Genomic DNA, 11,756 nt, shown 5'->3' with positions numbered 1-11,756 from the left:
ATACACAGAGACATATTACCAACATAGTTCATTTTTTGTTTTTTATTTCTTTCTTCAAGTTACAAGGGAAGCACATTTATTAATTTTTTTGCCTTTAAAAAAATCAGGGATATCTTGACTTGTGTCTTGGACATCGGGCTTAAAAGACAAAAATAAAAACAAACAAATTATAGGCATCAAATATATGTCTCATTAATAAAAAATACATAATACACTGATGAATCCAGATGATGACAAACAACAAGGCTGGACAGAGGTTTGTTTTGTTGCAAATGACAACTGACTGTGTATCACGTTGTCCTAAGACCTATTCCAACATATATTTGGTTACAAAGGCTAATTAGAGCCGTTTTAACTAGGCTATTTAACAAATATATTTTTAATGCCATGTCAAAAACTATGACATGCTAGTTTTATTAACCTATGCTATTCTCAAATGAAGGCAAACCCTCTTGCAAGACACCATGGAAGAGATCCTGATATAATTTTAAAACATTATGAGAGGACTGTTCATTCAACTTTTGACTAGAATCCTTTTTTTTTCTTCCTCCAAACAGGAAGAAATAGCCCATTTTAATGGCGGTGAAGTTAGATACTAATTTTTGTTTCCTTACAGAAATAACACAAAATACAAACTGATCTGCAGTGCGTTGAGTGCATGTCACAAATATGTATCAGGCTTCAAGCCTGCGTTACACACAGACCAGTGCACCATCATGAAATTTAACAGTAAACTGTCACTTCTCTGGTAACGCCTCCTCCGCACAATCGCATGAACAGGCACGTGGACCTTTTTAAGGAGGTAAATCAGGACAAAAGCTGTTAATCTGTCCAATGAAGAAGAATAAACCTGTGCCTTAATTTAAACTAATTTGAGATGGCCACACAATAGTTTGACACTTTGAGGAACATTATTCATTTAACTTCTTGTTGAACCTTAAAAGTAAACTCCTTATCCCCAAATCCAGTCCGAGGAGGATTTTCTGCGTGTTTGTTTACTTCAATTTTTTTTTTTCATTTGGGGGGTAATATATCAAACTAAGATTGTAGATCCATCATATTTTGGTCCCGCCATTTTGGAAAACAACAGGCCATCAACAGCGTGACAAAAGTAAATGCGACAGTGTTGAATGGCTGAAACAAAGAGCACTTCTGTCTGACAACGTAAATTATCTTTGATGGACACATTTGCATAAGAAAGGAGTGCAGGGGAGCAGGGGTGCAACACGTCTTTGGAGGATTTGATTCAACAAAGAGTCATCCCACAGACAAAGATGCATTAGTTCTCCTCATCTTTACAGGACAATTAGTCTTTAAACTAGTGTGTTATATAAGTATTAAACCATACATTATGATAGAATTCACCACCCGCAAAAAAACTAACTATCCCTACGCAAGTCAAACACCTATTATAGTTCAACACAAGCAATAGGCAAAGTTAAGAAGTTCAACAATTCAACAAGGACCTGGATTATCCCCACCAAAATCCGACAGGCTCACAGAGGCCCTGCGCACAGGCGTCCTCTTCATGTCTACAGCGTTACAGCTCCACAAAGCCCTACACAAACTTTACTTCTGTGTCATGCCACAATATACAAAGATACTCAGAGAATAACAAACACTTTCCTAAAACGGAGAGGAGAAGGAGGAGGAGATGAGTGTTGAAGACGAGAAGGATCGGGACTGTGAACCTTCTCCTCCACTTCTGCTGAGCATCAGGGGTCAGTACAACACGGGTTATCAATACGCCATGATTCTCCCTGGATTACATTCATGCATGCACACAGGCTCACACACGCTCACGCACACACGCTGTGGTGTTGTCATGGTTGATGCATTGGTTGTTTGATAGTGCGCATGATGTGTAAGCAGGTCTGCGCAGAGGGCAGTCCTGTCAGAGAGGCCGTCTGCAGCCACCAGTCTGTACACGATGAGCTCATGACCGCACTGTGGTGGCCTTCTGGTCTTCGGTTCCTCAGAAGTGATGATTGTAAATGGCAGCTCCTCAGGGCGGCAGTGTCAAAAACTAAAATGAAAGGTGACATTTAATAATGAAAAAAAAGGGGGGAAGGGGTCCACTCTCTTCTGAAGTTGAGATTGCTCAGAAATAGTGGATCCTGCAGTCATCCTGCAGACCTCTGTCGAGGCGAGGAAAAGATGCCGACAATGAGGCAGTAAAAATGCTGAGTAAAGACCAGAAATGAAAAAAAAAAGGAAATAAACTTTAACATGTTACAACCGAGAAGCTGGCGAGGGATGGAAACTGAGTGTAAACAGTCTAGTTTTGTTGCGACAGCAGGCCTCCTGCCTCCTGCGCTGGTCTCACTGCTCAGTTTAGACTCGGTCAAGCAGTGGCCGCAACTAAAGATCATGGAACTGAATGATGCACTCCTTTCTGATCTAAACAGGCTCTGCTGGGGTGAGGAGGAGGGGGAAGGGGCAGATGGTGATGATTTCCTAAATAAGGGGTTAATATTCTGCAATATCATACTGCAAATCCTTGTGTAGCAATAAAAATCCTTGTGTTGCTGTAAAAAATTGTCTTGTTTAAATATGAATATAGCACTGAGTTTCTGCTCTTTAGGAAACGACAGTCTGTTGTGAGGTGAAGTGGGCACCATCTCCCCCTTCACTACAACTCCATGTCCTGAGCCTCGTCCTCGGAAAAGTCTGACATGGAGCTCTCCGAGGAAGAGTCGCCCCCTCCTTCCTCCTGCTCCTTTAGAGCCTCCTCTGTGGCATACTTCTGGATGTACTCTGAAAGAGAAGCACGAGGAGGGAGAAAGATGGATGACTGAATCCGTGTGACGTCCACGGCAACTTAGCAACAAGACAGCAGCTTCACTGTTTCTAACACTGTGACACATTGATGATCTCAGGTATATCAGGGGGAGGAACTCGTCTGTAACTGTGCAAACAGTTTACAGCATTTTATAAAAATGTTTCAAGGTCCGCTTATTTACTTGTTTAGGGGCTTTCGAATGTACTATGTGGTTATCACCTGAGTTTGTGTGTGATACAAAGTGTATTTCTACCCACCTGGTTCTGTGCACATTTTTAATTTTCAACAGAAATTACAAAAAAATTTTTTTTTACATGCTTGATAGAGGAGGTAAAGTTGGTGCGTCACAACGTTCAGTTGAAGCAGACTTATCGAAGGAATCCTGATGTGCGTGCATAAAACGTGGCTAAATAATGGCGGCAGATGAAAACATGAGACCTCTGTGCAACAATGACACCAGTTCCTCGAAACTGATCTATGACACAAATCCACATTGTTTTCCACTGTTTGAGGTTTGACTGGCACGCATTTAATGACACCATCTTGTTGCACCCTCTTCTTCTTCAATGGTTAAATGGCATCAGACTGGAGAATTAGGACCACCAGCTGCTTATCTTAAGAAAAAAACTCCTAAGATAAGTATGGCAGTAGTTGAGAGAGAGATGTGTACATCCACATTTTCTTTTGCAGATTTTCTGGACATGCAGTTGACATGCAATCTGAGCTACATTTGGCTGGTTCTGGGGGTTTTTGGTTCAAAGCTCCAGAACAAGCAGCAGAGTATGTGGATTTTGAGTTGAGATCATTTTGACATGTCTGACATAGGTTATGATGATATTTTAAAATTTTATATTCCCCAAGTGCAGTAATATTAAGAAAAACAGATATTCCCTATACTAACTATATACATGTACATGTTTCTTAGCTTATCCGCTATTTCGGATTTTCGGTGTAAGACACTGGTGTGATACCTTTGATCTTGTGTTTATAATCCTCTGGTCGGTGCAGGTACATGGCAGCTGCGTCCCCGTTCAGAGGATCGATGGGGTTGGGGTAGGCGAGCAGCTGAGGGAGGAACGACTCAAAGATGTTGGTGAGGTCTGGTGGATGTGGGGAGAAAGATTAGTCAGTACACAGAACAGGTCATATGAAATGTCAACAAGCTGGACTTGCTTTCATTACTCCAGCACTGAGTCATTCCAGCATGTGTGCTGCTAGATCATCATCCGCTAGAGATCATTAAAAAACCATTTCAAACGCAGGTACACCTCAGAAACACGCGCACCAAAAGTTCAAAAGGTGCACAACACCTTTTAGAAACAGCGCTGTACTGCTGAGATAGCTACCACAATTACTCACAGCGTGATCAAATGAACTATGCGTTAACGCATCTGTTGCACATTAAAGCACAAACACTCAAGTGCAAATCAAAATCTGGGCACAACTGATAGAAGTTTCAAATGGTTTTGTCTTCACTACATCCTGTTCTCAACCTCAGGACCTTCTTATCTATCAGTGATCAATGCATGACCTCAATACAAGCGGCAGTTATCACTGATGGGTAAGCCGATTAAACTGAGATGCTCTGCCTGAAGCTGCACTGTGGAGGTGTAAGCGGCTCGCTTTGTTGTTATTTTATTGGCTATTACGGTCTGTCAGTTTAACCGAGCAACTGGTGAAACTATGTCACAGTGAGAGCTGTGGCTGTGACCTACCATAGAGCGCTGTCCAGGTCTGGTTAATGACATCTAAACACACAGTGCCTGACCTGAAAAAAGACCAAAGACTGTGACTCATATGAAACAAGAGCCCAAGCAGAGGTTGCCAAAGCAAAAGGAGAGTGCAGAGTGAGTTCTGGCAGACTCGAACAAGAGAAAACAACAGCATTTCATTCACAGAAAGAATAATTTTCTATATACTGAACATGAAGATACGCCTCAGGGAACAACATTTACAATTATGGAAATATTTTATGTATGTGTCAGGTTGTTGCCATGAAAAAGATGCAATCACTGTATACTGATATCTAAAACTGTCCTACTCACGCTTCATCGATGTTGGGATGAAAGATTTTATTCATGAATCCTGTTAAAAAAATTTAAAAAAAGGAAAGAAAGGAAAAAAGAAGCACGTTTTAATCACTCTGGTGTCCACTGTTCAATGGTAGAATGACAGCGATGGACAAAGGGATTTTCAAGGCTTATGGTTATATTGTTCACAAAGATTCAACACAACACATGCAGGATTATTTCATACCTATTGATGGCGATTTGAAAGGGTATTTATCTGGAAGGTCCACCCGAACCTTCCACACACCCCCTTCGTACGGAGCTGGAAAAAGTAAGATCAATCAATATATTTTCAAAACAACACACTCCTTTTCTAAAGTTGTGTCAGATAAAGCAGTACTGTCCAGCTTGTTAAAGGAATTATTTGGGTTATTCTCCTTCTTGACGAGAGTTAGATGAGAGGATCGATAACCGCTTTCATGAATTTTTATTACGCTGATGAAAAGATAAAAAAACACAATCAATGCGAAAAATCTGTAATTTTTTTAAGGAGGCTCTTACTTCCAGGTGGTCCATGGAACTTGACCACAAACTCGTTGAGTCCACTGAGGATGGTGACCTCGTGCTTGCTCTCAATGCTGATGCTTGGTTAAGGAAAAGGCACAACCAATGCAAGACGCAGAAAAATCTAACATACTTTCAACAAATTAAGCTGTGTCTAAATTTTAGACTCTCACTCTCTGTGAACTTATCTGGCCAGAGGTCAAACACAGGATCAATAAAATGAGGCAGTAAGATCAATAATGCAGTGGCCACTGTCAGACACTGTCAGGCCAACAGCTGACAATAGTTCTCCTTGACAACAAAACAACTTCACAATGAGTCAGGACAGTGTATATTAATGATCACACATCAATACCACGTTTCTCAAAATACATAAAGCCCAAAACACCAACTGTTCTTTTCAGAAAAAAATCAGGAAAGTGCAGTGAGTGATTTGTTAATGGCAACAGATCATTATTCTCAACAAACATATTAAAAATAGAACAAAATGCTGAAGGCACAGAGATCAGAGGAGGGTTCAGAAACTATCAAGCATTAAAATGATCAGTGCAGAGTGTAAACCTGCTGTCTTCAGCTATCTGAGCTGTAAAGAAGACTGATGGGAACTTTCATCTGTTTTGAAGGTAACTACGGCTGGAGAAGATGGAAGGTGACTTGGGTGGGGAGGATGTGTCATAATTGCAGTGTGTGGTGACAGCAAGAGACATGAAACTGAGTTAACTGTCTGACCGCAACACAGAAAGGTCGAGTGTATTCAGTCAACGACTGTGAGACTGACACAATGACAGATGGGGAAAAAAACACACACAAACACAAAAAAACCTCACAAGGAACTGTTACACCCTGTTTCATCATCCTGTCATAAATCCTTCTGTCACCTCGATCCCAACAATCTAACCAAGGTAACGTCAGGATGCCAATTGAGCCCCACAAATAGATTACATAACTGTCAGGCAGCAGAATAACTGCAAAAATCTACCAGAGAAGAAGGTTTAAAAAGCTCAGTCATTCAGTAGTAAAAGGTTTGCAAACCACTGACCAAGAATACTGGGTAGCTCTAAATGTGATGTGAAGCAATGGGTCCTATAAATAAAACTTGTTATAGATGCAGACGTTTGCAGTAAAAATGTGCATCTCTCTCCTCTGCCTTTCCCTTAGGGTTGTCCATGGCTGTCCATAGAAACCCAAGCATATGCTCACTCAAGAGTAAAGTAACTACACAAGGGAAAACCTTTATTTTGACAAAAGCTAAGTGCACTACTTTATCAGCACGGTACAGCACTAGTTCTCAGGACACTGAGATTCATTTGCGCAGTTAAACTACACCTTTAATATATGGAAGCTCCTCACCTGACTATGTGTTGGACATACAGTGAAATAGCTGTGGCAGCCCGGCTACACTCATGTTTGGAAACTGTTGGAACAAGATCCACAGCTGCAAGAACTGAGGGATGCAAATGTGCTTTTCCTTAGTGTCTCCTACTATCTACTAGATTTCTCACCCATACTTCACAATCACGTCAACGAAAAACAAAAAGTTACCTAAGTTTGAATTTCTCCTTTGCTGGCATCTTTTTACAGATGTGACTGTACATCCATGATCACACCCCTCGTTAAAATTTTCTAAGTTACTTTCACCTTGCCGTACTACCTTTACATATGTTACAGAAGATCAAATAAAATATGTAAATTTAAGGAATGATGTGAAATGTTAAATCATCAAATTGATAGACATGAATCCTGGAATCAACATTATGTATTAGGTCAATATTTCTGCTTTAAAACTCGTATTTAAGTCTAAAAATGGCTTTAAATTTAAGTCCTTAAATATTATCTTAATCTCATTCACTAATAGCATTTGTGGTAAAAGACTTGGGAAAAACTTTACTTACTCCAAGGACCAAAGCTATACTCACCATGTGTGCTGTCAGTAGAACTGCAGCTAATGTTTAAATAAGCTTTTTAAATCTCGTTTTTAATTATTATTATTAATCTGACCAATAGTCCCCCACCCAAAAATATTTAGTTTATACAAAAACATAAAAACAGAGAAAAACATGAAATCCTCACATTTCGGAAACTGAAACCACCATTTTTGCTATGACTTAAAGGATTATCAAATCATTATCATTTTCATAGACTACTTTGTCTAGTCAAATTATTTTCTAACTGTTTCAGCACTAGCGGTGTGACCAGAGTTCTGCGAAGGTGAAAACAACAAGTTCACCCACTCAGCTCCGGCACAGTGGACTGGATGTGCCCAGCCCCCATCCCTGCATGTGTCCCGGACAGCACGCTTGTTGTTCTTCGATCAGCTGTGTGTGAAGCCCCGCCCCCTGCCATGTTCCGGATGGTAACAGGCTGACCAATCAGAGAGCGGCATCTAGCTGCAGGACAAAAACAAAACAATGCAGCTCATGCTGTCAGGAAACCTTTCATGCAAACTTCAGCTGAAAACTGCAAATAACGAGCGTTCACACACCAATATACACACAAGAATACTACACCAGTTAGCTGTCAACGAATTTAAAATATAACCTTTGATTTTCAACCTCAAGGAGAGTAATGTTATTGAAAAGACATTTATGCTAAAAAGGCAATATATTCATTCGCTTTTTTCAACCCCCCCTCTTTTTAGCACCGTTAAACTCAGATAAAATTATATTTCGTCTACATTGTCTTAAATGTATAATATGTGGAAAACACGCCAAACGTGGCTTGTTTACTACAATCACAATTTATGTCCTGTTTATCTTCAAATTGCAAGATTTTTGTATGCAGGCAACAATTTTAAAAAAAGCACAAAATGTCAAAGTTTGATTTCCCCGTGGTCTAACGTTATTAAAGATAGTTAGATGTCGACTTTCAATGTGTCATTTTTCAAAGACCGTCTCTGTTACGCTACATCGACCTTATTTGTTCGATAGCATGCTACACCGCTAGCTTCCTCAGCGTTAACGTTACTAAATCACGAAAAAAAATGCGTGTCCTTCCAAAGAAGTATTTCCGAAACACGAAAGAAGTCCTGCCTAATCCTTCACATTGTGTTGTCAGTCCGGTGGGACCACATATTATTGCCTAGCAGGCTAACTTATCGCTCCCTAGCTAAGGCTAACAACGTTCACAGCTAACACAGAGTTTAACTAGCCAGCATTACGTTGCGACAGATTCCGCTGCAAATTCTCCATGGACACAAACATTACTAACGTATTAGCAAGACACTGGCTTGCTAATACTGGCTAACAGGCAAGTGGCTCCTCACAAAAAACAGTGAGCGACTAGCTCCCTGGCTATTCTGCTAACTTAACACTGAGCTAACCCAAGGCACAGAGCTGCCCGTTAACATCACGGTGTTAAGCCTAACTCACTTTTCAGAAAATATATTCATCTCACATAGCTAGCGGCCAGATAATATTCATCGTTACAACAGCCATCAGGAACAAATGATGCGTTTAATCAACACCAGAAAGATGACAATGGCTATAAAACAAGACGTGCCTATTTGCTTTGGCTATTTCTTCTTGTTTATGTTCTGGGAAGGATACAGTTTCACCACGTCGGTATCCATTCGCCTCTTGCCCGGACTTGGAGACGACATTTTTGTATTCCTTTCAAGAAGTGATCTAAAAATACTGCGGCGATGAGGCTATCTCGACCTCTCAGTTTGGATGGACTGTATCAGCAGCCTTCCCACAATGTCCATAAACAAGATCCTAGCTGCAACATCGCCCACTTTTCTTCCTCTCTGTGGCTCTCCGGGGTTTGTCTGAGACCAGCTCTATCTACTTGTGTCCTGTCCTGAGGACTCTGCCAGTGACATCAACCTCCAGCGACCAGGCTGACGAAAGGAGGGGCCCAGGTACAGAAATGTGCTCCACAGAACACAACCGCACTGTTAGATCCCTGTTTATGATCGTGCACACAAATGCTGCGGTCGTTTCTGCAAACATGTAAGTTTATATTTAACCAGAAATTTTACTTCTTGCTGGTTTTTCCACAGGCTGCTCAAACAGTGCTCAAAGATAAAGTGCGTGCTTATCTAGCATGCGCAGATCTATGGTGAAATCAGCTCATTTTGAAAGGCTGTCACAAGCACATTAGGCCAAAGTTGTGTTTCTTTACAGGCACTTTGTGTCCACGGATGATATGAATCACAAATATGAATAGTTACTGAGTGATATTAGCCTCTCATCCCTCACAGCATTTTGGTAAATGTGGTGCTGAAGAATGAACAAGTCCACAAAGCAAAGTACAAGGGTATTTATTAAGTACACCTAGCTAAAACTAATGCAGTCTAACACAACACTTCTAATGTAAAAATAATAATAAATTCTGCTTTCATCAAGGGTAGATTTCAATGTGTCAGTTTGACTGAATGATCTTTTTGGATGCTGTAGTTCGTGCTGCAAAAAAAACAAAAAAAGAAACAAAAAAAAAAAAAACAAACAAAAAAAGAGAAACTCAACACAGTGTCATTCAAGTCCATGCAAGGCCTCGTAAATTAAAAGAATAAACTTAAAATCATATCTAGTTTACACTGGTAACCAGTGGTGAGAGGCCAGAATTTTTTTCATATGATCAAATTTTTTAGTTTTCATCAAGATTGTAGCTGCAGCACTCTGAGCAAGCTGAAGACTTCTAGTAGCACAGCTAGGAAGACCAGAGAAAAGGGCATTACAATAATCAAGTCTGAAAGATACAAATGCATAGATTACGGTTTCAGCATCACACAATGATAGAATAGGTTGGATTTTAGCAAGATGAAAAAATAAGATGAAGAAATGCCGTCTTGGTGATTTTCTTGTTAAGGGACTAGAATGTCAGACGAGAATCAAATATCACTCTAAGGTTTTTGATGGACAAGCTTTCAGGAATAATACAGCTGTCAGTGTTAACACTCCAATTCTCAAATAAATGCCCTTATTTGTCTGGTCTAACAACTAATATCTCTGTTTTATCAGCATTTAACAACAGGTCGTTCATACCCATCATTTTTTAATTCTTATCACACAGCACAATCCAAAACTAAGGTAGTCTTTGAGCTAAAGTACCTCAAAATCCAAACTGAGATGTGTAGTAGCAGCTACACTGAGCAAAGTGACTCACATGACCTGAGATGGTTCCTAGCTGGTCATAGCATGACCTCCTGCTCATCATAAGATGACAACCACAAGTAACATACCAAAAACCCTTTGTTATGCTGATGTACATGCTCAGATGCACATTTTATCTGAAAACTCTGGTACTCCAGCCAAGAGGAGAGCTATGGATGTGACTAAAATATGTCTGGCTACACATGTACTTGGAAAAGGTGAACCTTGGGCTGATGTTATTAAACGGTACGTTGCCTGCAATTACTTGATCATGGGTCACACATCAGCTGCTTTTTTTGAGTTGTCAGGCCATCATGACACTCATGCTGTATCTACCCCTCAGTGTGTAAACCTCTCTGTCTCCGTGTCAAATACAGTGCAAAGGCCAGTGCACTGACTCAGATTAGAGATCCATCCTTCCATGGTCAAAGGTAGAGTTTCAAAGTTGCAATAAAAGAGGTGACACCAGAAATGTTCCAGATTTTCAAGAAAACCATAACAAAAACAACATCAACCTGGGCGCACTGAGTCACAGCCAATAATACAGGAAGAAGATCACTCAAGTGTGTCATCACTCATGCTTAGAGCTTGTTCTGCTTTTACAAATCCACACATGCTTTCAAATCTTCACTTACAGATTAATTATTACTCATATTTGCTTTTGCACAAAGATGTTTCACATTTCCAGGTTGACGCAGAGCCATAAAACAGCACTTTGTTTAGACTGTCTTACATGGCAGATTAAAACAAGTTCTGGCAACAGCATTTACAGTAGAATCATAGGGTAACCTATGGTAATCCCTTCATGCATGAACAAACAAAAAGTATGAAAGTAGTACATTGCATCTCCCAATCATGCTAATCACTGTGGAGGTCATTCAGATGAGATTGTATCAAGTGCTGGCCTCCAGAAATCTATGAGTAGATCACTGGATGGAACAAAAAGTTCATCTCCTGTCTAATCTCATTAACACGGCTGCAGCTCATTGTTCAGGTATTTCTTACTGTCTGTGACATTTAAAGCACTGGCTTCATTTCCTACTCAATGTCAGTCTATTGAGGCATTATCTGAAGAGGCAATATTACTTTAACTGAGCAACTGAGAATGAGATTCTTTATGCTATCAAATGACCTACGTGAACCTCTGGTTAACATTTCAGCCACCTGGTGAAGTGAAGTTGTAACGCAGAAGGAGATTTACAAAGGAACATAGTCTGCCCGGTCAAACAAAAGTGACTTCAAGTTGAGTGACTGCTGCTCTGCTTCATCTCAACATAAACAGGTTAGGAGTGCGACAAAAAGTTTGCT

The 11,756-nt window shown here is 40.3% G+C and overlaps 1 protein-coding gene across 1 annotated transcript; it reads right to left on the bottom strand.

The window, feature by feature from the left end:
• Nucleotides 1-868: 868 nt before the first annotated feature.
• On the bottom strand, nucleotides 869-9,152 carry LOC121182091 (ubiquitin-conjugating enzyme E2 H-like). The gene is made up of 7 exons (XM_041038416.1): nucleotides 8,901-9,152; nucleotides 5,353-5,429; nucleotides 5,039-5,113; nucleotides 4,828-4,867; nucleotides 4,498-4,550; nucleotides 3,754-3,882; nucleotides 869-2,757 (listed from the first exon to the last, which is right to left on the bottom strand). Exons 1-7 carry the CDS (start codon nucleotides 8,951-8,953, stop codon nucleotides 2,633-2,635), a joined length of 552 nt encoding a protein of 183 aa, XP_040894350.1. The 5' UTR covers nucleotides 8,954-9,152; the 3' UTR covers nucleotides 869-2,632.
• Between the last annotated feature and the right edge of the window lie 2,604 nt (nucleotides 9,153-11,756).

Source organism: Toxotes jaculatrix, chromosome 5 (assembly GCF_017976425.1).
Source record: "Toxotes jaculatrix isolate fToxJac2 chromosome 5, fToxJac2.pri, whole genome shotgun sequence".
NCBI lineage: Eukaryota > Metazoa > Chordata > Actinopteri > Toxotidae > Toxotes > Toxotes jaculatrix.
The sequence above is the reverse complement of the archived record's forward strand: the minus strand, read 5'-3'. Positions and strand labels throughout refer to the sequence as shown.